General features: G+C 38.7%; 1 protein-coding gene across 7 annotated transcripts in view; it reads right to left on the reverse strand.

Moving 5' to 3' along the window:
- The window catches only part of USP25 (ubiquitin specific peptidase 25), a 146829-nt gene that overhangs the window by 10243 nt on the left and 109170 nt on the right, over window positions 1-27416 (reverse strand). For 5 of the 7 annotated variants that reach the window (XM_073303641.1, XM_073303634.1, XM_073303678.1 and 2 more), the window contains 7 exons: window positions 20512-20740; window positions 18077-18277; window positions 16283-16422; window positions 7934-8047; window positions 5517-5612; window positions 1551-1729; window positions 447-525 (listed from right to left, as the gene is read on the reverse strand). In XM_073303641.1, the coding sequence (XP_073159742.1) occupies window positions 447-525; window positions 1551-1729; window positions 5517-5612; window positions 7934-8047; window positions 16283-16422; window positions 18077-18277; window positions 20512-20740 (1038 nt within the window). The remainder of the gene's footprint in view (window positions 1-446; window positions 526-1550; window positions 1730-5516; window positions 5613-7933; window positions 8048-16282; window positions 16423-18076; window positions 18278-20511; window positions 20741-27416) is intronic. The other 2 variants (XM_073303650.1, XM_073303658.1) reach the window with 2 other exon arrangements.

Raw genomic sequence — 27416 nt, forward strand, 5'->3', positions numbered from 1 at the left:
AATCTGCAAGTAGTCTCGGTGTGAGACAGGATGTACATGAATCTGATTCTCGCCAATACATTGGGAATGACGGCATACCAGCTGGAGATAAACAGTAGCCAGGTCCTACTGACCTGATACCTCCCATGCTATTTTACTAGATGCCGACTTCTTGTCGGAAAAGCCAATTAATTCACACTGAAACCACGGGGTGCTGTTAATGATATCAAGTCATTAGGGAGTTGGCCAAGACCAATAAACTGTCTTTTAATTATGGTCCTAGTCAAATTTGTCCTCCCCAAAAATAAAGGGTCTTTCAGCAGCTGATCTATACATCTTATGGCATGAACTTGGGAAATTTGGTTAACAAGATAAACTGTGCACTGTAAATAAACAGAAGATCTTTTCTGAATTTTAGTAGATAATTATTCTCTGTTACAATTTATTAGGAAAGAAAAAATACTGGCCTCATACTCCTCCATGTTTACTTCATCAGGCTTTATCATTTCAAGTTTGGCTTGAGCCACTTTCATTATGTTGCGGCACCTTAAAAACAAAGAAAGAAGAGTTGCAAAAAAATTAATTGGTGGTAACTGAAAACTCACAGACACATGCTAACACTGCAGAGTTATTAGCCTAAAATACTGCAAGTAAACATTATTAGAGCACTACAACTTTGACAAAAGTACAGACAGGAAGTGTGATTTCCTGTATACTTCTTGAGTTCCTTGCCATGTATTCACAGGCAGAGGGTACAGGACTTTCTCATAATTACTTTACAAATATGTAAATCAATCACTATATTTTAACTTTCTTCCTCTACCAAAATGCCCTATCAGTTTTTTAAAAAAGTTAAAAATCAGGTGACTTAAACCTCCCTGAACTTGTAACTATTTTTTTAAAACAATCTTAGAGCATTAGGATCTGAAGCTTCAAGTGCTGGTACTGTGAAGGATTCAGAGTGCAGTACTATATTCTTTCAGTTTGTGTTTTTAAATAGGTGAACAGTTGGTAATAGTTAGGGTGGAGCACAGAAAATTGCCATAGTGAATTAGACAAGCTGTCCATCTAGCCTGGTGTGCTGTTTTTTTGTTTTTACCGTGACCAGTACAAGTTGTTTCAGAGAAAGGAACAAGAATATGTAATGGTAAACTATGGAATATTACACCCATAGTGAACATCTCTTCCTAATCATCGATTGATTTATGCCATCAAACATAAGGATTTCTCTTTAATGTTACTCTATCTAATTTAACCGTGGATGTTCCCATTATCCACATAAATATTTAATTCTATCCTGAATGCTACTAAGTTCTTGGCTGCACTGATATATTGCAGCAAGTAGTTTCACAATTTAATTATGTATTTCTTAAAAGTAATATTTCATGTTGAAAATTGCAACATTGTGTAAAGGAAAACCATTCTGAAGTGGTGGCTAGGCAAATATATTGTTCATGATGGATACTTAATACCCATGTTATACATACAATACATAAAGCAGAGTTAAATATTGTATCCTCTGAATAAAAAATTTAATAGTATAAGATTAGCACATCTCATTTTCCCATTACCTTTCATCAAAGCTCAGATTGTGATCTCCAAACTGTTCCAGTAATGTTCTCTCAATTATTTTCTTTGGTGCCTCGTTTTGCATGAAATAGACAACTGCATGATGCAAACGGTAATCACATTCAGGTGGTGGATCATCCTGAGCCAATTTTAGTAGCCGTGCATACTCCAATTTAATTGCCTACATAATTTAACCAAAAATATCAGTTTTTTTTCTAGTTAGCCCTTGACAAGTGAATTATTTTTATTTCTGTGAAGTTAACATCCTCATATTGCTGGCCATGCTACAAGATGCTTAGTAATCCCCCAGCCCTGTCCTACTTAAACATATTCCCAAAGTACCCTTGTAATGGGAGTCATTTAACATTTAAAAACAAAACCGAGGTTGTTCCTCTCTCTCTGATCAGCTATCACTGGCATATGGGCAGAACTTCAACATCATTTTCTCACCTCCTCAGGGAAGATTTAGCTTTTTACTATCCAACCACTTCTCCCACCGTCCCATCTTTTTACCCAAGGTAAAGATACCTACTATATGTATCTACAGCCAGAAGCTGTACAGGACAATTGCAGCCATTTTAGCCCGTGAATTATTCTGAAAGCTTTCATGTTGAAAAATAGTTTTTGCCCACGGTTAAAATGCAAAATTTATTTTCAGAGAATGTTTAATGAACGTGTAAAGCTTTTTAAAAATATATTTAAGCGTGATGGAAATGGTTTACACTAAGAACCTAACTATCTGATTTCTACTGAAAACAAATACTTAAAACAAGTTTCTATCCTGCCTTATAAGGCCTTAACAGTATAAACATTTAGTATTTTACACTGTTTTTCCTTTACGCTAGTGTCACAAGAAATACTTTTCCATCTTTGCAGGCACTATTTTTTTTTAACACAGAAATTCTAGTTTTCCTGAAAACTTCAATTGTGCTCATTAACTACTTAATTATGGACTCTGACCACTGTGTAGAACAAAAGACAAATCGCTGAGAGAAATGGTGACGGATCTTACTGTATTTCAAGATTTTTTTTCTAAAGGTACAAAAATGGTCAAGCACTATGGTAAACAAATGTCAACCTGAACTAGAGTGAATGTATACAATGCCTCTATGTAAGATAATGTATATTAACACTGTAACAAATCTGGAACACAACAGAAAAACAACAGGCAGTTTCAAAGCACTCAGTAATAAACATCCAGTTTCATACTCCAAATTCCTTTCTTCCCAGACACTTGGCAAGGCTACTCATCTCTGCAAGACTTATCACCATTTCTTTCACATAATTAAAATCTCTTCTTCTATACAGGTTTCTACCAGTTTCCAAAACTTTAACTAACATTTAACAAACATAACAGTCTTTTTTCACAGAATAAACTGGATATTGCAGGTAGTTCCTCTTTCTACTTAGGAATTCAAGGGTTTCCTTCTTGTTCCTTCCAAGACACTCAATGTATAGGTGAAATGCTATACATTTAGAGGCATGTGAAGACCGGAGAAAGCCCTCATCTTGTTTTCAAGGGTGGGATTTTAACTAGCCTAGTGGAATGCAGAGGTGTATGTCTGTGTGTGTGTCTATGCGTTCAATTTTATTCTTTTCCTTGGACATACCAAAATACTATTGACAAGCTTTGCATGATCTGAACTGAAAGGATCGATTATCAGGTCTAATTAAGTCAAGGTAACTATACCAGCCAAAAAGCATCTCCAATAGGACTGTTTGCTGGTACAGTTATAGCGGAATAGTTACACCAGCCAACCCTTTCTAGCATGGACAAGGCCTGAGACAAAAGCACTTGATATATACCACTTTACAGACAGTCTACTAACAGAAGAAAAGAACTGTTTCCATATACATTTTTGACTTGACCTAGGACAGTAACAGGCATCTTATCTGAGTTCTAAGATTCTTATATGCTGAGGAAAATAATAGTTTTTTCTTTATACAATATACAGAAAACGGGATTACGGTACAACTAATATATCAGAGAAAGATTCTTTCAATTTCTCAAAGCAAGCTATATACAAAAATCCTGAAGAATATGATTTGCTAGATTCTGAAAACTAAGACAACTACCCTATAAAGACTTCAGGTTTCAGTTTAGAAAGAGTGACTCATTTCAAATATGTTTCAACAAGAATAGTAAAGCAAACATATCCGAAAGCAAACTAAAGAAAAAACAGAAAATTATCTTTGTAAGCACTATTATACGTAAAATACCATGCAAAACATAAAATGGCATATAATTTTATTAAGCACAGAGCAGCTAAGAGACTATGGAAAACCACGCTGAAGTAACGTGAAGTTGCACTTAATATTCTTCAAGTTAGGAAACTGAGTAAGCCACTTCACTATCAAATTGCGCATTTAAGCCAAAGTATTAACTGAAAATATCGTACGTATGGTTTTTATATACAAGTACACCATCGCCAACCCCAGAAAGGTAAGCAGAATAGAGCTGAGTGTGAAATGGTTCTCTCATCCCATGGGAATTTTTGAGATTTAAAATATTTTCCCCATATCAAATCAGGACAAAAAATAGTAATCTCTGAAGTTTGTGTGAACTGAACAAAATTTCAAATCAGATCAAACAAAATATTTTGTTTCCATTATGACCTTTTCCCATATATATTTCTTACTATGCATTAAATAGAACTTCAAAACTAAAAGTCATTTCAAACCAAAAAGTGGCACTTTTCATTTGAATTTTTCAAAAAACAGGAAATGCATTGCAATGACCTTTTCCCATAAAAAAGTTGTTTTGATGAATCCACATTTTCCAATGAAAAATGTTTAATTGAAAAATTCATGGCCAGCTCTATCAGGTAGGAAAAAGAAAACTCCCACCACACTTTCTAACCAAACTAACTCACTATATATGGTAAGAGTATAGAAGGCTGTATCTGTCTCACCAGAAATTATGCATATTTAAAACAAATGTTAACACACACACACTCCCCAAGGTAAAAAAACATTTCAAGTTCCATTTTTTTCCTTTTAAGGTACCATAAACACACATTCTCACTTGGGGGGGAAAAAAAAAGATTCTGCACTATTTCCTGGTGGCTCTTCCACTGGCACACTGATGATTCAAAATCTTATGCATTAGCAATTCAGAAAATTTACATATTAAGGAAAACTAACAACATCTGGGTATGGTTTTCTAAATGTAATGTTACTTTAGAAAGTTAAAGAATGGGCACCCCAAACAATATCTCCCCATAATAAATTACACTATACAAAAGGGATAATACTGACACTAACAAATAAACCAAACCAAACAATTCAGCTTGTTATTTTATGGAGGACAAGAGTCAGAATAACATTTCTCTGAAAAGCTTTGGTGAACACAGAGATGTTCCTGTGTGAAAATGCTGGAGTTCTCAGAGACATGCTAGTGGAAGTTTGCATTTAGGCTTGGTCTACACAAGGAATTTATGTCGGTATAACTATGTTGCTAAGGGGTGTGGATTATTCACCCCCCCTAAGTGATGTAGTTCTAATGACCCAACCCCCAGTGTAGACAGTGCTATGTTGACAGGAAGGCTTTTCCCATCGACATAGGTAATGCCTATTGGGGAGGTGGAGTACCTATGCCAAGAGGAGAAGGTCTCCCATCGGTGTAGGTAATGTCTCCACTGAAACACTAGTGGCGCTGCTGCAGTGTTGTAAATGTAGACAAATGCCATCATTGTTCAAGTTCACACAACTAGCCTTAATATTATCTTTCTTAGAAAATGTCAGAAGCTGTGACTAGTGGTATCAGAAGGCTTTATTGTTAACACACACCCCAGTAAGATTTCTATATGCTTCTGTCAGGACAAAAAGTATTACTAACTGTGGACTGAAGGTAAGAAAAAGAAAACAGACAAATGCCAGAACAATCATAATATGCATTAATAGGAAAAAGTATTACAAAAATTAAAAAATAATCAGAGGAAAAGTAAAGATTGAAACATTAGTTGTACCTTAAAGAACCCTGCTTCTGGCCCACACCTGTCATAAACATTCCTGGCTTTACCTATAGCCATGATAATACCTTGCATGTTCGGGGTCAGCATGACCTGCCACAGGGGATTTAAGGTAAAAGTTTTGAATGATTAATATTTTAATGATTTAAGTCAATATGCCTTTAGACTCATGCAACAAAGAACAACCTACTGCATGCATACAATGGAATGGCAAATGCTTCAGTGTTAGCGTTTACGTTCTGCAAAAGAATACCATTTTTCTTTACTTCTACCAAAGCAACAGCCATATATGATCTAACAGATGTTTACATTAGAATAAAGTAAGTACTAATAATTATTCCCAATGCACTGAAAGCAATTTAAGAATTACATGAGCAAAATGTCCAAGGAAAGAAGAGACTGTTCAACACTGTTATTCCACAAATACTGCAAAATGAATTAGTACTAACCTAAGAGAGCCTGTCTTACTAGCAAGTTTCTATTATTTCAAATAAAAAAATCCATTCACAATGTTTATGATGCTCAATACTACAAATTTTTATTTTTATCATTTTGCCTTTTTTCCAGATACTTCATAATTAAATAACTGCATTACTACATAAATTATATCTTAAAAATCAGGATCCCATTGTGCTAGGTGCTGTACAAACACACAAGATGACATGGTCCCTACCCTGAAGGGTTTACGATAATCTGAATTAAGAAGCAACAAATTTAAACCAACAGGAGGGAAGTGGGAAGGGAAGACAAAGGTAAAACCAGTAAGATTATGCAGTTACACAAGTTATTTATATACTCCGATTGACACTTTCAAGTTACTTGAAAGGTCTTTTTCCTGCTTATATACAAACAAATGAACAGCTCTGTTTCCAAATACCCCTCAGTCTAGGCATCATTGGCTGGCTAATTTCTGGCAGGCATCACAACAAAAGTGAGTCTTTATGGAGAGAGGGCAGAGAGCTTTGGGAATAGTTCAGGGAGGACATCCCATATGTAAGGACAGCATGTAAAAAAGCACAACTACATTTACGGAAGCAGCAAACAAATGGACACAAGATCAGCACCACTGAAAAGAAGGGGATGTGGGATGGCAGTGCTGTAAGACAAAGGCAGATAAGTAGGGAGGGGCCAAGTTGTGAATGTCTTTAAAGGTGAACATTAACAACAATTCCCTTGGAGCTAGTCAGGGTATCATAAGAACTTTCTTTAGAGCTGCATCATGTAGGACATAAGGTCACAGGACACAGATATATAACTGCTGCATTCAGATCACAGTGGGTCTGACATCTCACAAATACAACAGTACCAATTTAAGTTTTGTTCTCCACCCCATTCTGCCAATTAAAGTTTCTCACAATTGAGGAGTAGAATATGACTTGACCTACTCACTGCTGCACAGAGAAGTAACCCACCAATACATGGCTCCATGAGTTACTCAGAACATAGGCCCAGGTGCCTTGAGTAAGCAGGCACCGTGCACCAGCTATGTCCCCTCTCTGAGCAAACAGACAGGAAGTAGTGGGGTATGGGGTGGACCCCTGGCTCTGCATTCCCACACATCTAGGCCAGCAAAAAACTACTATCCTTCTGGAGCAAAGGGAAAAGCAGGAAGGAAATGGTTTTGCAGAGGGGTAGCTCTGAGGTTCTATGCCTTTCTGGTCTACTCCTCCAGAGCTGAAGTTTAAGTTGCACCACAAGGAACAACTTAACCCTTAATTTGCTTTTCCATTAGTCATGTCATAGGAATGCAATTGTGAAATAAATGAGAATTTTTAAACATTTCTAATATTTCCCTTTTTCATTAAGCTTTTCTTCTTTAACCGTTACCATTGTAAGTTGGAGCCCTAGCATAAAAGGAAATACAATTGAAAAGTCAAGAGCCAGGAAACACAGTTGGCTGCTAATCTGTCCTTAACTCATGCCTCTGTGTCTAAATATTTCAGCTTGTATCTGTAGGACAATTTGCTCCTCTGAATCTAAAATGTCTAAGCTTGGCAGATAAGAGATGTAGTTTGAACCTTAACTTTATTCAAAAACAAGGAAATTCAGAATGCCATTTGTTATTACAATTTTTTTTAAAAACTGTAAGATAGTCGTTCATAAATATATTTCATAGACTACACTTAGCCTAAGATAATACTAAACTTCCAATAGCTCAAAGGTACAAATATATGTGCCTTCCTATAATCATTTCATACCACATAAAAAATGTGCCCAATTAGGGTAACTGCTGCTCTTTTCTGTAAATTTTTGTTGTGAATTTCAAGAGATCATTAACACAAATTGCTAAGCTTTCAGTTATGCAGATATCTGTTAAGCGCCACAATGTGCAAACATGCCAAAAAATTCTCACACCAGGCAGCAAAAGAAAATACTAGTGTAGCAACTGTGCACAAGACTGCAATCAAAGGTACCTCATCGTCATAACCCCCCTCCTCTGACTCAATCACAAAAGTCCCTACATCAGGAATCGCCACCTCTACAACACGCTGGTTAGGAGCTGGTTGAGCTGGGGTGTTATCAGAGCTCTGCAGGAGAAAATCATCATCAGTATGAAAAAGTCAGAAAAAAGAAGAGAAAAGAAAAAACAAAATGATAGACTGATAAGTAAAACAATCTGTGTTGCTGGGATTTGCTAGACTTTATGGTACTAGACCACCTGCATTCTCTCCCACTATTTGGATTTTTGAAAGAAATTCAAAGGTATGAAAAATCTTAAGTAGTGAATTTTACACTCAATGTTTCCACAAGTCTTGGCCTTCAATTTGTCTTAACACCTTTTTAGAAAAGTGATTTTTCTTTTTGCTGTAAAATTATGTGTCATTCTAATGCTTATACCTTCTCTGTTACTGTAGCACTAAAGTGATCTAATGTGTTCTTGTGACAAATTTTTTGAAACTAAGGGGCAGATCCTCAGCTGGTATAAACTGTCCTAGCACCACTGAAATCAAACTGTCATGGTTGGCTGCACTGACTTCAACAGAGCTATCACAGTTTATGCCATCTGACAATTTGCTTGGATTAGAGTCACGTGGAAATCATGTGCCACAGAAACAAAATCCTCTAACATCTATATTCTGCTGTAAGAACTAGAATAATAATAATTTATATTCTATTAGCACCCAGAAGTCCCAATAAGGAACAGGCCCCATTGTCCCAGACAGACACTGTATAAACACACAAGACGATGGAGTTCTGGTCCTGAAGAGCTTACCACTGGAAACTCAGGAACAGAAAAAAGGGCAGGGGACATAAGTAGAACAAGTAAATGATTGTGGTGGTGACTGGCACATGGCTTGTCACAAGTTTTGCTGGGTTTGGGTTTTCTTTTTTTAAGCTGGGGGAAGAGCTTGGGTGAGAAGGTTAATATGAGAAAGGGAGCAAAATAAAGGAATGGGAAGATGGCTGTGAAGAGAAGGGAAAATGAAGAAAGGAAAAGACGACAGTATGGGTCTGTCTGAACTGTACATGCTTATGTAACAGAAGATTACTGAAACCAGCTAATAAAAGTATGTTTGCACCAATTAAAACCTGTTTTTAGGACCTAGTTGTTTAGAAGACAGTGCACAGTGTTACTAAACAAGGTATTTATACTGAAAAGTTGCTTAATTTGTGGCAGAAAATTTCAGCTTGTGCAGTAACCGGAGTTCTTAGCGATGTGTGTCCCTACATGTGCGCCATTTCAGAGGCATGTGTATCCCTGCACCTTTAATCAGAGACTTTTGGTAGCAGGTCTTGTTTGGCTCATGCATGTACCCTATACATCCTCGTGCCCCACACTGAGGATATTCAGAGCTGAACAGACAAATCATCCTCAGTTTCTTTTCTGCTGCAAAGTCCTGCAGAAAAAAACTCAGAAGGAGAAGAGGAGGGCAGGTAGTGGAGTACCCATAGGGGGACACATCTTGAAGAAGTTCAGTTACTGTACAAGGTGAGTAACCTCTCTCCCTTCGTAGTGTCCCTATGGGTGCTCCACTTCAGGTGACTCCCAAGCAGTATTCTGACAAGGAGGAGGGAGCTTTGTAACATAGTCTAATACTGAAGACAAAACTGCATTGACAACTATGCTATCTGATCTAGAGACATGAACCAAAGCACAGTGGTTGGAGAAAGTATGTACTGAAGTCCAGGTTGCAGCTCTGCACACTTCAGCAACTGGAACATTCTTCAGTAATGCCATGAAAGTAGGTTATAACCTTGTAGAATGAGCTAATGCTCTAGAATAAGGTTGATGTTGGCAAAGTCATAACATAAGATGACACACCCAGATCTTCATCTTGAAAATTTCTGGATAGAGATTGGTTTCAGAGTAGCAGCCGTGTTAGTCTGTATTCGATGAAGTGAGCTGTAGCTCACGAAAGCTTATGCTCAAATAAATTTGTTAGTCTCCAAGGTGCCACAAGTACTCCTTTTCTTTTTGCGAATAGAGATTGCAGATCTTTTGATTGGTCTGTAATTGAAACAAGCAGTCTGGGAGATGAATGGTCTGGTTAATAAGAACATTGGAAGATACCTTAGAGGAATATTTTGGATGTGGTCGGAACAAGACCTTTTCCTTGAAGAACACAGGAAATGGAGGAGGGTCTGTCATTAAAACCTCCAGTTCTCTGACCCTCCAGGCAGAAGTGAAGGCCATCAGAAAAAACAAAAACAAAACCAAAAAAAACTGTTTTCAGCTATAGGTGAAGCAATGAACACATGGCTAATGGCTCACAAGGGTAATTCATAAGGTAACTGTCAGTCAGGTTTAAGTCCCATACTGGAGTAAGTTCTCTAATTTGAGGGAAAAGATTAACCACATCTCTGAGAAATCTTGATATCGTGGGGTGAGCAAACACCGAAAAACCTTTGATGAGGGAACAAAAGGCTGTTACAGCTACTCAGTGAACCTTGATGAAGCTCATAGGAAGACCTGATCTTTTTAATTCCAAAAAGGTAGTCCAGGACAACGAAGCAAGAGAGCGGGCAGGAGAAATTGGTCAATGGGTCTGCCAGAGGTAGTATCTCCTTCATTTTTGAAGTTAAGCATGTCACATGGATTCCTTTCTACTGTTTAATAACACCTGTTGCACTTCTGTTGAACGGGTAGTCTTTAATCCAGAGAACCATTGAGGAGTCATGCCCAGAGCCAGAGAAATTCCAGACTGGGATGAAGTGTCTGACCAGTGCCCTGAGACAACAAACAAGAACTGATCAGAAGTCGCAGTGGTGGACGAGAAGCAAGTCTAATGACATAAGGACATCAAACTTTTCATGGTCAAGTCAGCACAAACGTGACAACTTTGTCTTGTTTGACTTTGAATTTTCAAGAGCAACGGTATTAGCCAATATGCATAAAAAGGAAGCCCTTCATCCATGAGATGAGGAAGGAATCTCCTAGTGATTGGGTTCAGGTCCCCCTTTTCAAACAAAACTTACTGCCCTTTGCATTGGCTGCAGTGCAATAAAGTCCACTTCTTGAAACCCCTATGTTAAATATATCTTGCTGAGGACTCCTGAATCCAACTCCCACTTGTAACTCCGAGAGAAGCATCTGCTGAGGTAGTCAGCCATGGTGTTCTTAATACCTGGAAGGGAAGATGATGAGATGACTATCTGGTTAACTATGCACCAATTCCAGAGTTTTATCACTTCAGCACGGAGTGAAGGGGAACATGTCCCGCCCTGACAACTGATGTAGAACATGCAGGTCGCATTGTACATTATGATCGTGACGGATCTGGCTCTGATCAGTGGAAGGAAGAGGGAGCATACCCTCCTGCCTGGTCTCAGTTCCAGAATGTTGATGTGCAGAAAACCCACTTGGGGAGACCACTTGCCCTGGATGATGTGTGATTTGAGATCAGCTCCCTATCCCTAGAGAGATGCATCTGAAGTGATAATGGTCAGAGGAGCTTGAAAAAAAGGAACTGCCATACAGATCTTGGAAAGATTCTTCCACATATTGAGCGAGTCTGGAACGCAATGAGAACAGAGACCTGTCTATCTAGACTGTGCTCGTTTGGTGTGTCAGTGGTCCTCAACCATCCCTGTAAACACTGGAGATGTCATCTGGCATGTTGGATTAATGAAGACACAAGCTGCCATATGACCCTACAGCTGAAGACAATTTCTTGTCAAGGTTGAGGACTTAGAGTCCTTCAGACAAGATTTTCAGGTTTGTGAACATGTTCATAGGTAAGTAAGCCTTGGCTATCGTGGCATCTAGAGAAAGTCCTATAAAATCTATCCCATTGAACTGTCAGCTAGGGATAATCTGTTTGACGCTGCTGTTTAGAAGTCTGAGATCTGATATTGGTCTCCATCCTCTGTTCTTTTTGGGGACCCCTTCTCCCCTATGCTGGACTGGACCTCAGTCTATGACCCCTAAGCATAGAAGGGAGATGACATCCGCTCTCAGCAACTGATTGTGCGTTGGGTCCCTGAACAGAGAAGGGGAAGTGGGTGGGAGGGAGGTGTGGAGGTAAAATGGATGGAATAACTACCTGTTATGACTTCCAAAACCCATTTATCAGATGTTACTGTTGCCCATGCAGGATGGAATTGGGAAAGGCAGTATCCGAGTCAGGGGAGGACAGGACAGGACAGTGCAACAGCAAGTCTCTGTGGAGGGGGTGGTTCAGACTCCTGACCAAGCCATCAAAACTGGAGCTTAGCCACCGCAGATGGCTGGGATGAAGTAGCTCTGTCAGTAGTAGTTTTCTTTTTGGAATATCTTGGTCTCTTGGCCCAAGGTTAAGGTCGTCTACAGAAAGTAGAAAAGTAAACTCTGCAAGATCTTTGGGCCATCTAACACCTGCTAAATTTCCTTTCATTTATAGGTGTATAGATCCCAAGGGATCTAAGGACATGTCTACGCATGTAGTGAAGACATGATAAATCGACCTCAAGTGCTCTCCCGTCAACTCTGGTACTCCACCGGAGCGAGGAGCGTAGGCGGAGTTGACAGGGGAGCGTCAGCAGTCAAAGATGAAGACACTGAGATAAGTAGCTCTAAGTACGTCGACTTCAGCTACGCTATTTTCGTAGCTGAAGTTGAGTAACTTAGACTGACTTAGCTCGCCCCCCCAGTGTAGACCAGGCCTAAGAGTGGCCCTCGAATCCTTCAAAGTGTGAAGAGGCTGTCTGTAAAGCCTGAAAATAACTTATGACCCTCTACAGTAGGCTGTACCTCCCTGTGGAAGCTGCACAGCTGGAGCCCTGGTGCTTGTTGCATCACGGTGGAGATGGAACAGACTACACTATCGGCTGTATCCAAGGAAGTCTGTAAAGACTACTTTGCCAGATCTTAATTTACGATGGTCTTAAATTGTTCACTGTGGTCCTGTGGAAAATATTTAATAAAGATACTAAATTTGCTGTAATTCAGATAGTGATATTTTGACATGAATGCCTGATGATTTACTATCCTGAACTGTAGTGTTGCAAAGGAGTAGTTTTTGCGACTAAAAAGATCAAGATGCTTTTGGTCCTTGTTAAATGGGATAGCATTGGTTTTGTATTGCCTCCCACCCTCTAACTACATCCACAACCAAGAAATTTCGTGTCACATGTGAAAATAAAAATTCTGAATCCATGACCAGAACATATGGTATTTTTTGCTAGTATGTTTGCATGCAGGGGGTGCTGTGGCAGGAGTTTGCCGGACAGTCTTGGCTGGCTCTAGAAGAGCCTCATTAATTGGAAGTGCCACACATGTTGAAGTTGAGGAATGTAAAATATCCAGGGGTTTATAGTGGGAGTCCAAATCCCTTGTGAGGAAGTGCAGAAGAGCAGTTTGTTTCATCAGCTCCTAGAACTCTGGAAAGTCATCTGCCATGGAAAGTGTTGGAGGCATTATAGCCTCATCAAGAAATATTTGTGCAAGATGCTACATCCTTGTCAGCCCTTGCCTCCTGCCCCTCCAGCTGTAGGAAGGTGGGGATCATCTATCTTCCCTTCTCTCCAAGTGCGGAGGAGAGCAAACTCTCCTTGAATAAACGTGAAACACTTAAACAGAAAGCTGTGAATCAAATCAGATTCCTCTTCCACACATTCTAATGGAGATGATAATTGTTCTCCTTGGATAGTGTAAGTCAGAGAAGTAGAGTGTCACAATGAGAAATGACTAGAGAGTGACCCAGAAGACCTCAGTAATGAGAGATGCGTGGTACCAGTAAGCATTGGAGACTCTGGTTCATTGGAGATGAAGAGGTCTCGTGAGTATCTGAACTCCTCTGGTAATGGAGGAACTCTGGAGGTTGATATCAGCACCGAGGTAGATACCTGACTCGTCTGCATTGAGGAACGAGCACATCCAAGCATAGACTCAGATATAACAGTCCGGAGCACCGAATTAAATACTGAGGATACCAAAGAATCTGATGGCACTTGTCTGCTTGCATGGACATGACCACCAGAAACAGAGGTGGTCTTCAGTATTGAGTCCTTCTTGGCAGAGGGATGACTTTTAGAAGCAGTCTTAGACATCTTCATGATACCAGAAGCACTTGGAGCCTCAACAGCACTCTTCTTGGTGCCTGAGGTATCTGGTTACTGAGACATCTTTGAGAAAGATTTAATACGCCTGCTCCTTGTCAATACCATCAACTTAGATTGCAAAGCTTTCAGTCCTGCAGACATGGAGGCAGGTGCCTCAGCCCTGGATGCTTTCGGTAACTGGGACCTCAAGGTGGCCAAGGTAGCATAAGTCTTCTCCCTTGCCTGGTGATCCCGGCATACCTCAGAAAATACAAGTCCGAAATGACCCTGCAAGTTGGGAAAACACGAGCAAAAGGGAAAGACAGAAGCCCTAAAACAAACAGTGTACAACTATATACAACTATGACGTATATAACACTAAGGCAGGTAGTAGAAGCAGGCATGTGCAGCACTCCATCTTAGACTAAAGGTGGTCAAGTAGGAACTGAGGGCAGTTCTTCTGTGCAGCCCTATATAACTTTGGTACGGGACACGAGTATGTATAGAGAGCATAAAGGCCGAATGGGCACTGGAACCAAAAACCTCTGATCAATGGTGCAGGAGTGCCTGAAATGGAGCAGCTACAGAGACACTACTTGAAGAAAAACTTTCTGTTACCGACTTAACATGGAGACATCTAGGTTTCTCAAACATACAATAAAATTTCTGCCTCTCCTACAGTTAATTCCTCCCCTCAACCACAATCTTGTAACTCACTGGGACTGTTCATTCCATGTGACAGGCCTAAACTGATGTATTTTGTTCCCTGCAACCAAGCTAGTATGCATCTATCCTGGCGTACCTGGAGGGAAGCCAGCAGACCCCAAGGTAGAAGACAAGGGTAGGGAGGATATCGTTGAGGACTTTCACATCCTCATTTTGGGGTAACACAAATAGGTACAAGGCACAACATATAATTTTCCCAGTCTGTTTTGCTATGTTGGCATTGATTTTTCTGATTTAGGCTCTGTTAATCATGACAGATTATTTTCTCTGAGAACACAGGCGGCCAGTTAAACATTAAACTAGAAATACTGGTGACAGTATGTCTTGGTGTCAAGAGTTAGATTAGTTTCCCATTGATTTTAACCACAACTCAGCAGTGTCTCTGCTCTCTTGACATCACAATGGTTGAGAGACAGAAGAAACACACTTCTGCTTTGATTAAGCACCAATCCAGGATTCCATTTCCAAGTGTACTCGATCCACAGAAGTATCCTAATTCTTGATGTGAAATATGAGCATTTACTGGTATATATGCTTGCCTGTTAGTTCCTGGGACTAGGTGGGCTTGTTTAGCTCTGGACAATTAGGACTCAGGCCACAGTTTTGTTTTATTTATTTTTGTTGTTCATACACTGCTCCACGATGACTTAGCAAGCCAAACTGGGGAAATAAATAATAAACTGACACGTTACATTATTTTGATTTAAAAAAATAATTATTCTAATAAAGTTGCTTGTGCTTTCAAAATGTATTTCTATTTATGCAAACATATTTGATCAAATACTTATACCTACAGTTGGTCAAAGAATATTTGCTGAACGTACAATTCATTGAATTTTAGCTTCATAATTCGTGAAGCAGCCTTACTATTTGCACTTCTATTCAGTACTCAAAATTACTTGAAGACTATCTGAAGTGAAGTACTGGAAGTCTTTGGAGGATTCACATAAAAAGTAATTACCCAATATTCTGGCTGGCGTAACATGTGTATTCTAAGTTAAATATATACATGTGATGAATCATGAAGACCTGTTTCGAAGACATGTGAATTCAAATACTAACTCCTAGAATAGGATCCTAGCTCAAACAGAATTGAAGCAGGATATTCATGCCTCCCCTCAAGTATTCAACTACCTTTACATATATCCTCCATAAATACAATGCTTAACCTTAAAAGCTACATCAACTGATGAAACCTTTCAGGGATACTGACGACTCAAATTTTAAAAAAACCCTTAATATCTTTTAGTGTTCTGGGAGGAATACTACTTAATATACTCCCATAACAAGAAAATTATTAATTGTAGGTGGACACAGACGCGTGACCATTATTTAAGAAACAACATACTGTACTCCATAAAGAAGTATGATAACTACATACAATGTATGTATGTCACTAGTTTTACCCTATCATCAGCCTTAAGGTATACTCCATTTCTTCTGAATAGCGTATAAAGGTTAAGAAAAGGTTAATGCTCTCTTCGAGGGAATAATTTTCTCTTTTATCAGATATTATAATACCTGCCACTTGCAAGATAACAAAAGAAGGGGTATTAAAATCTTGAAAATATCCTCACCGTTTGCATGACAGTTTCAGGACTTCCATCTTCCTGTTCAGCTAATGCTTTAGTGATTGCTCGTACAGAATCTTCTTTCAAATGCTTTGAGAGATCAGTTCTTGATGGCTGCTCTAAATATTCTGGTTCTCCTGCTTGAACTTAGTGACAAAAAATGTAAGATAAGCAATTCCATTTCTTAACATAGCTAAGTCTATCCATATTATTTGGATTAACAAATAAGTGCTAAAGAAATTTGCACAAAAATGCAAGTTATGACAAATAATTCACACAAATCTGCTTTAGATCCATGTTCAAAATTAGTCCCATCTTTTCTAGTTTAAGAAAACACTGGAAGAGCTTAGTGAACTGTTTTAGGATTAAAAAAAGTTTAAAATCATATTTAACATATTTGAATTGCCTGTAAGCCCTGCTCAAGCAGAACACAGTACCCATGTTGAGCCTCGGGCTGTGCATGAGTGTAAGGTTCTTCCTGAATCAACTTGTGGGACTGTGGCCTAAAATAGCTAACAGTTTAAATCTAAAAGGTTTACATTGCAAAATAAACATACATTACAATCAATACATTTTACTTTTCAAACAACTAAGACAAAGCAAATTCCTTTCCATTTAAACATAGAATCTTCACTAAGGAAAATGAAACAGACTTGCTTATTGCTTTCAGTTAGTAAAACAAAAACAGGATAAACACCTGCTCGTAAATTTCAAGAGAAATTCATTAAATGTTTTGTATCACTAATACAGAGAACAAAAACTAGGTTGTTCCAAGTAACTGAAAAACAAGACATTTAGAAGATGAAATCACTCTTTGGAATAAAAAAAATGCAGTTTAACATTATCAGTACACCAATTTTCTGGATCCATTTGGCCAAACTATGATGTGTGTGTGTCTGTCACTACTAAATGAGCATACCATCTTTAATGATCCAAGAGTGACAAGAATGTATGAATGACAGTCTCCCGCTATCCAACCGCATCTAGTCATCTTAAGTATTACACTGTAGAACCATCAAAGCTAGAAATGGACATAGCCTATTAACCTTACCTAGTCTCTTTCTCTATGTCAGTGGGGGACCGTCTGAAAAAGTAGTTCACCAATTGTCTGTTCAGGTCAGGTAAGTCCCAAGCAGTGGAGTTTCCACCACTATTCTTTGGAGTCCACCACACCATCCCTAACATTCTCAGTATTTTCCTGGTAATCAGCCTAAGGTTTCCTATTTCTTAATTTAATTCCATTACTACAATAAATATCCCATATACCACACAATTGCTCCCTCTCCTTACGGATAACTTCTGCTCTTGCATTACTGTAAATCTAGAGTATCTGAGTACCAGGAAAATTTAGAGAAAGGAGCAAGGGAAACTACTCTGGAAATACCAATTTCTTAAAATAAAAGGCCAACAGAAGCAGCTAACTACTCCGCCCTTTTGAAAAATCAGGGCACATTTTCAATTTTGAAGAATGCCTTCAGCTGAGGTGGTACTGGAACTTCACAAGGGCAGAAAGTACTCAACATTGGTAAGACCATCCAGGAGGCTTTTTTTTTAAATATATATTTTTTTTATTTTAATGAGAAAAGAAAACCCCCAACAGAAACCAATGCCCATTTAAAAACCAAACAAACTTCAGATGTGGTTACTTTATAGAACTTCTGCTGAAAACAATTCAGATGTGAAGAAAAACAGTTCAGTATCTTCAAAGATAGGACAGTTTACAGCTGGCACTAGTGCATGCAAAGCTTTATTTTTGTGTCACCCCCCCCCCCCCAACATAAAAAATGTATGCAGACCAACCTGGAGCAGAGGAGGGTGCTGGCATCCTGGGTGTCTGAGATGCTAACAACTTTTCCTGTTGTACTTTCTGAGAAAGTTCTGCATCCCATTCTTCTAGTTCCTTTTCAAACCGCTTATTGTCTTCCTTGACATAGTCCTTTAAATCAGGAGGCAACGTATCCATTCCAAGCAGCATCTGACCCGTTTCCTTATTAAATTCTTCTGTAAAACCACATAGTTTATATGTTTCACAGAATAATGAAAGGCGACAGGGATACACGTGGATGAAAGGCATTCAGAATGAGCATTCTTGAAAGCACACAATATACCAGCGAAATTAGACAAGTTGTCCCACATTTATGCATGCTTCTCAGTTTATCATTTGTCATATGTAGGAAGCTTACTCACCTGGAGGTGGAGTTCATGAAGCATATTGCTTCTGCAATTTAAGTCTTGCACTTAGGCACCATAAGCTCATTACCACCTAGAAAGCCAAACCTCTGGGGCTGTGTGCAGCCTATGAATCAAAACGTTCACAGCAAAATTACGTAAGGGACCAATTGCTTTCCATTCCACTTGGTCTTAGTTAGACTTAGAACTTTTAGACTGGCAGAGCCACAAGTTGGGGCCAATGAAGACTGTGGCGAGAGGCCCCTTATGAATCTGGGGATCTAGAAATGTTGAGGCTAATCTTAGTTCTCATTTAAAAATAAGTGAAATTTCTAACTTTTTACCTTATGAAGATAGATTTATATTGCTTTACATTTTTAAGGCTTAGAAACTTGTCACTAAGTTGTAACCAAAAATCCAAGTTCTTCATGGTATTCTCATTCTACACAGTGAGGTTTTGAAGATCCATGTAACCTGTAACAAGTAGTCCTTTGATTTCTGGGACCAATTCGCTCATGTCTGGGTGTGGAGAGAACAGTGAAGGCCCCAAGTGCCATAGCACTATAGGCATAAGAAACTCTCCTGTCTGTCCTGTCAGATGAACAGCCAATCTCCACTGAACAGTCAGTCTACACCATCTGTGGCCACAAGAGGGGACAGCGGAGGAGAATATATATTTTCTTCTAAAACATTTTTGAACTACGATTTAAACTACAAACTAGTTATAAAAAATAGGATTGAGGAACACATGGTCCATCACCACAATGTATTCATAATATATACTTGTCTATCATGACCAGACAAGAACAGCGAGCAGTGGGACTGCTTTCTGTCATGTACCTTTGCAGTGAACATTTGTATTCCTGTGGAAGTATATGCATATACTCCCTAGTCATTGCTTTCTGGTTGGACATGATTTAATGCAACAAGGGATGTGTTCCCAAGAAGTGTTATCTGAAGAGAGAAATTTCAAACTACATAAGTTTTAGCCGGTCTAATTGGGACTGGCCAACTGGGGCCAGAAGAGATAATCAAAACTACAGATTAACTGGAAAATGCAATGCTGCAGTGCCATCTAACGGTTGTTTCTGGCCCTGGAGTCTTGGTTGTTCAGTAAATGCAGAGAGCCGGTTAAGGCAGGGTCAAATAAACAGGTTCCTGCTGTGTTCCTTTGTTTTGATTTTCACAAGGAAGAACTCAAAATGTAAGTTAGCTATGAAGTGCTCATTTTGATAATTTGCTACAAGTCTCAGGTTTTTTTTGTTTTTGTTTTTACACTCCATAAAAAAGTATATTAAGTGGCTGAAGGCAAGAAAAATATTCCTGAGAACATGTAAAAGTGACCTATTCTACAGCTTTTAACGTTTAACTTTTTTGGTTTTACTCTCTGGTGTTGTGATAAAGTATGCCCTTACCATGATGTCTTCATTTGGTAAACATTTTATTTTGCTATTTTAATAATGTGGAAGCACTTCGTACTGTGACCTTATCATACTTACTACTCAAAAGATGGGCAGTATTTTTTGCCCTCTAGAAAACTATAAACATTGATACCTATGAGCAGAATTAAACATTTCACTTTCTACTCATTTCTTTAAACACTAAAGATTCCGACATCACTCCACATAGCAACCCCATCTTTAGGGCTATAACTTGGACAGCGCTTTATCTAAACACCTACAATATTCTTTAGCTGATCTACAATTAAGCAATGTTCACTTGTAAAATCGTATAAAAGCAGGATATCATTGTTGCATTTGTGCTGAACTCCACAGGAACATGGGGATTTTTGGGGGGGAGGTTGCTTAGTTTTCTTTGTATTCAACAAAAATGCATATGTAACATTTTAGTCAACAATAGGAATTAAAATAATCATATGACTATTACTTCACATGTAAATAAAGTATTATATACAAGTTATAATTATAGCAGAATTTAAAAGCTTGAAATTTAATTAGCCATAGTTCAGATATTCAATAAAGCAACAGAATCACTCAGGAAGTCAACACCTTGAGCACAACTTCCACATACTGTATTTCATGCTGAAAATATGCCCCAGACATTACCTTGTATCAAGAATTGTTCCTTATCATTGATATACATTAAACAGTATGCACTGGCATTCCTGTAACCACCAAAAGAGTCACGTTCCAACTCCTCCCAAGTTGACTTTGTCACAGAAATGTCATTATATTTCATCCATCTCCTCTGGTGGTGGTCATAAATGTATGCCCAGTAGTGTCCTGCGTTAGCTTGGCCTTCGTGAACGAGTACAGCATGTAACCGATAAGGAACCTAACAGAAAGAAAGCATAATTTAAATGTTGTTGCCATTGCAGTAGGAGGAGGTTACTTACTATAACTGGAGATTCTTCAAGATGTGGGATCCCTATTTGGATTCCAGATGTGCGTGTGCATGCGTGCCAAGCACTGGTGCCAGAACTGTTCATAGTAGCGTCGGTTGTACATCACGCGTTGGCTGTGTGGTGCATCCAAGTCTTGTGTATTAATGCCAGTCCCACTTACCAGTAAGGGGATGGAGGGCAGGTACTGGAATCTAAATAGGGACCACACATCTAGAAGAACCTCCAGTTACAGTAAGTAACCACCTCCTCTGCAAGTGATGGCCTCTATATGGATTCCAGATGTGGGAGAGTAGCGAGCTGTGCTCGGAATACTGATCTGGACACTTGAAAAATCAGACAAAGTAACATGGGTTACAAGGAGACTACAGCTTTATTTTCCTAACTGACAATTTACCTGGGTCAAGCACCACTCAGATCGTCACTACAAACTTTTCAAAAGCAATCGACTAAAGACAATAGATGTCTTCCTCAGAGCATGTTCTTTTTCATTCTCCAGTGTACAGTACAGACACACAGACCGTTTAGATCAGCTCCATCCCAGAGTGACTACAACTCATCATGCAAACATCACGATTCTTCTACCACTGCCAAGTTCAAGTACCATGTCTGGAACTTCAAGCAATCAGCCACAAACTATGAATTCAACCTTCCTTTTCTCAAATCTGAAAGTAGCAAACTTCAAACTCTAGATTACATATTGTTAAAAAGCTTAACGGTAAAAAAAAAACCCATCTAGCAGCTGAGTCACATGTTTCCCGGTTTAACCAAGTCTTTCCAAAGCATAAATACAAGCGTGCTGCAGCAGAGACAAATAATAAGTCAAACAATATACTGAGTTTAGGTTCTAATTGTCTGATCATGTTGACTGCATCACTAACAAACTACATAAATGAATGGTTTCCTCATATAATAATTGGTGCACTCAATGCACCAGTTATTGTCATCTGAGTAAATAATTAAGAGAACAGAGGTCATCTGCCCGTCAAAGATGGCCAATTTTAGTACTCAAATGGTTGACACAGAGAAGATACCCTATTTAATACATTAATAAGCCATTTGTTGATAGGCATCTAAGCGTCTTATAACAGAACAAAACAATAAAATTAGAAGAAAAAACAGCCAGGTAAAATATACAGTCAACCTATACTAAAACATCTGGCAAAATACATAAAATCACTTAAAGTTTTCACTGGATTCTACCATCTCCCAATTAACACAAAACAGTAAAGAAAAGAAAAAAGGAAAGTCATCATCTTGGCAGTCTGCACATCTGTTTTTATTTTCCCACCCCACCCTCCACATGCTTTCGCTTCCTGGATTCATCCCAACCCTGTGATCTTACTCTTCTGCTCCAGCCTTCGATGCACAGAACTGACTTCCTGTTATTGTATGTCAGGTGCTCACCCTCTCCCCCCTCATTTAGCGTCCAACTCTTCAAGCAATCCCTCCTCCCTTCTTATCATTCCTACATTCTGCATATCATTAACTTATCTCATGTCTTTCCCTCCAGTGTGTCTGTCTTGCTTTACTTGGACTTGTTAACTCTTTGGGACAAGGAATGCATTATACCTAAGTTTGCAAAGGCCCATGTAAATTAACAGTAATATATTGGTGGTTTAATAAAATCAGTGATAATTCAGTCACTTCATTTCCATGTACATCATAAAGTTGAACACTTACATTTTAAAAGAGTACATCTTGAGAGTACCAAGAGACCTATAATAATTAGAAGCATACAAGAAAACAGCTGCATTCTTATTATGTTCAGTCAGTGAAGAAACTGCTAGATAGAGAGAAGCATGGCCAGGTGGAGGGTCCTCCCCTCATTTTGAGATAACAGAAGAGGGACTTCATATCTATGTCTAGGCCAGACCATGCCAACAAGTATACGTCCTTGCACTTTCCTCAGTGTCTAAGAGCATGAACTTTAGCTCCTAATCAATGAAAATATTGATACAAAGATTTGCTGCAGATGTGGAGACAAGTCTAAGTTTTTACCAGTCATCAACACACATTAACCTCTGTTCACAGTGATGCCTTATTGGACTACACAGTCTACCTTGCCTACAGTGGCTGTAAATAACCAAAAAACCTGTGAGTAAGGCCAAGAGGGGTTCTCCAAGAAATCTGCCTTGGTTTTCTAGATCAGTAGAATACAAGGATCAAATAAGTTAGCAATAAGACTCTAAACACATTAGGGACATAGGATGCTAGCTAGTGACCATCTTCTGGCAACACCTATGACAGAATTTGAAGACTTTTTGCAGTAGAGATGAGAAGTGTTACAAACTATAAGAGTAGAGAAGGAAGAATGATCCACTCTACCTTAAAAGACCTTTAAAAATGGTAAAGGTGTTTTTCTTTAAAAAAGTTCAAGGGAAAAAATATCAATTCCATAAAAATAGCATTAAATATTACTATTATCCTTAATACAAAAGAGATTTTTAGAAGGACTGAAGATGTTAATGAGTGGCTTTTTAATCTAAGGCAAGCAATATAAGAAAAACAAAATGAAGAGGAAGAGATCCCAATGCTATTCATACAGCAATCTTGAGTGCTAATAAGCCAGTCTGATATTAAAAATTTAAGCTATCTTTCAGGTTTATTACTATAAAGAACTAAAGCCTAGAGTGAAGATCTGTGTAGGAGAATGTCTGCTGGATTCTTGTTGCACACATCTTGAAAGCTATACTATTGCAGCAGTAGACTTCAAGTTTAATATTTGTGTTATCGTCATGATAAAAAAATAAGATCACTTATGACAATGATTAGGGATATTGGAATGTTCCCTGAAGTAATTACAGGGTTTTTACTTGCCCCTAATATTCCGGCCTACCATTCTCAAAACAGTAGACCTCAGAGTTATGAACAGCAGAGTTACGAACTGAACAGTCAACCACGCACCTCATTTGGAACTGGAAGTACACAGACAGCAGAAGAGACGAAAAAAACAAAAACAAAACAACCCCAACACAAATACAGTACACTACTGTGTTAAATGTAAACTACTAAAAAAAAATAAAGGGAAAGATTTGACAAGATTAAAAGAAGATTTGAGAAGGTAAGGAAACTTTCTGTGCTTGTTTCATTTAAATTAAGATGGTTAAAAGTAGCATTTTTCTTCTTCAGAGTAAAGTTTCAAAGCTGTATTAAATCATCGTTCAGTTGTAAACTTTTGAAAAAACAACCGTAATGTTTCTGTTCAGTTATGAACATTTCAGAGTTACAAATAACCTCCATTCCCAAAGTTCTACTGTATATCAGTTTCTTTGAGCTACGAGGCTATGCAAACTCCCTGAAACTGTAAGGCTGCTTCACAACTAGCCAGCAGGAAAAGTGGAAGAGGAGCAAAGGTTGCATCTGTCCCTGAGACAGGAACATTGCCCTCTGTAAAGCTCCTTAGTGCTGGCAACCCCAGCTGAAAGAATCTTGGCAGTCCTGTGAAATGAGTGTCCTGGGTGGGTAACATTGTTCAAATACAGCTGAGTTACCAAACTGGTTTGGTAGCATTTTTTAAAAGGAATATGGGTATGCAGATTAATTAGAAAGACTAATGGGGCTGGGGGGGGGGGGGGGGGAGCCTCTGTACGCCTTTCTGATGACATTCCCCACCACAAGCATAGCACAGTACAACCCATTGGGACTGAGGTTTTAATTGAGTTTTAAATAAAATTGTGCTAATTGGGTTAACTTCAATCCCTCTTTATTGCTGCCAAACTAGCTGCCAGAACTGTTTAGTCTGATCAAGGAATGTTAATTGCAGCCTTCCATGAAGAGAGAGATGTATAGTGCTAACAACTGAATTCTGTACCAGTAGCTGTATCTCACAATAAACCATTATATCAAGAAGCGATTAATGGTACACAGCAACACACAAAGTATGTAATTAGCATTAAACTTTCATGTGGTAACTACCAATGTGTGTAACAAGAGAGGCATCCCCAGGAAGGGAAACTTTCAAAATTGTGTACCCACCCCCCTATCACCCTCTTGTTTCCTTCCTGCATCAAACTGAGCTAACAAAGCAGCATAAAAACACTGACGTAGTGGAAGAAATAATGAAGGAGAATGGAATGGAGTAATCCTGATAATTGAAAAAGCATGAATGACCGAGATTTTCAGATATGACTAGAGATTTTGGGTGCCCAATTGGAGAAATCTTCTCTCTACTATCCCATTCAACATATATATGTAGCCATTAAGTGAACTGGTAAGACGACAGACTCAAGTACCAGAAAATTCAGATACACAGCTCTACCTTTCCTGAATCCCACATTACCACACTATTAGCACCACAATAGTCCAGGCCTTGGACAAGATCAGCTAATGGGTGAACAACAGACAATTGAGGTCGAACCCAAGCAAGACAGAGATTATGGTGGTGGAAAGAGGAAAGCATTTTGAAGTTTGCATCCATGTTGCAGTCTCCTGTGGTTGAAGATGCGTACGCACATGCACACACGGTCAATTCAATTCAGATTCTAGTTTAAGAGATCCAGGAGCACTCTCACTGACAGTAAACTCTCATATAGCAGTGTCTACAAGTAATGCTTTCTACTATCTCTGCCTGTCTAGAAAACTTAATCCCAATCTGGAGCCCAATGACCTGGCCTCAGTTATGCATCTCCTATCTGGACTACAGCAACGTAACCCATCTGAGCAATGAAGACATCACCCTTTACGAAACTGTCAAGCACAGAATATTGCAATATGTCTGCTCGGCAACATGACTACCATGAGCCCATGAAACCTCTCTTCCACTCTCTACACGGCCATCCCATAAAGAATATTATGCCAAAAGTCCAAGGTCTTAGTCCCTACCTTCAAGACACTCAATGGCCTGGGACAACGATATCTAAAAGATCACCTAAAGCGCCAGGATGAAGAGCATGACTGACAACTCCACTTAGACAAGGCAGCTTTCTACAGTAAAGATAAAGTTCACCTGTGCAGCAACTTTCTCAGGGGACAGTCCAACACTGAGGAATGAACTCCCATAGGAATAAAGGACCATTACAAACTTAGATTTCTAGTTTCACAAGGCATGTATTCATATAGTTTGAAGAAATGTCAATTAACTTTTGATAAATCCATTTATTTGGCTTTCCTGGTCAAGGTGGTAAGGCAAGAAAGGAATTTAAGCTATAAATGTCACAAGATCATTTTGCTAGGGCTTTATAGACCACTGCAGTTTCCCCATACGATTTTTAGCTTTAATGTAATGTTTCAGAAGTCTTGTTTTTTATATAGTCAGAGTATATATTACAACGTTCACTGGTTATCAAAACAGAAAACAAATACCACAGTTCCATCCTTCCAAGGAAATTGGTTTTATGGAATCCAGAAATCTCTCAAACCTCGAACTATAACCTAAAAAGGAATGATTGTAGCAACTGGAAACTCACTATTAATAATAAAAGATTATTATAAAAGTACCCTCACATAAGCAGTCTACAAAAGAAAAACAAAATGCCTTTATACTCCCATAGCCCAGACTCAAAAGTTGACAGCTGAATCAACTATAAAGATCAGCCTCCTCCTCACTGTGTCAGGACAACTCCGAAGAACAGCAGTGTTGTGGGGCAACCCCTACTCCCAGAATATGATACTAAGCTGGTTGGGTATCTATCTGTGCAGCCTCCAGAACCTCAAGTTATCATTTTAAACCTTTGATGCACACACCGCTGCTTTAGATTAAGCAATGGGTATAGTGGCACATCAGGTACCAACAAATCAATGTGGCATCTTCATCTTCCTTGGATATGGAATTACATATTTTCAAGGAAATAAAATGACACCTGAGCCCCAATATATTGGCTGGGTCTTGACTATAAGAACCTTTTTACTCTTTTTCACCAAATTATCCTCCTTGCTCCAATGTAATGCTTGTTGGCTAATAAATTGTAGCCATCTAGAAGTGAATGACCAGGTAGGTGTTTCTTCATGTCACACAGAAGTCAACAAACCACAGTTTATTTGGAATTGCGTTTGGACATCTGAAGACCTTCTTAGAGAGCTTAGGTGCCTTTACTGCTAACTAACTTACAGTCCCAAAAAATTAATAGTTGCACTTAGCAGTGAGCCTTCAAATTACCAAATGTTACTGCTAGATGACCTGCAGCATGTATCCTCTTTGTTATATCGTAGACCTTAACAAATCCTGCCTGTGAGGAGGAACTTTAAGGGACACTATCTAGGTAGGTCTGCTGGAAAGTCTGAATATCAGCACTGAGCTGCCAATATTTATTACAAACACTGTACTAAAGCTTTAATGTACCTCTAGGAAAAATGTAAGTTGATTGAATAGCTCTTATTGGAAGGAACACAGTTGATTTGCTATGTTTTACTAAAGTAAACAAACAGGGAAAACATCAATCAGCAATTCCACAAGTACCAGTGTGGAGGAGAAAGCAAAAATTACTTAAGTAGTACAGAGTAAGTGGTGTGTCCGTTCTAGGGTACCCTCTCAAAACTATACGGTATATTAGGAAAACTCACTTGAGGAACACATTTTTTAATGCGTCTATCTCAGATACACATCCTTGAATTTCCCTAGGCTCTGTTAAGTTATTTATCTAGCACTTCCCTAACTCTAATTAGCTATTA

The sequence above is a fragment of the Lepidochelys kempii genome, chromosome 1 (assembly GCF_965140265.1).
Source record: "Lepidochelys kempii isolate rLepKem1 chromosome 1, rLepKem1.hap2, whole genome shotgun sequence".
NCBI lineage: Eukaryota > Metazoa > Chordata > Testudines > Cheloniidae > Lepidochelys > Lepidochelys kempii.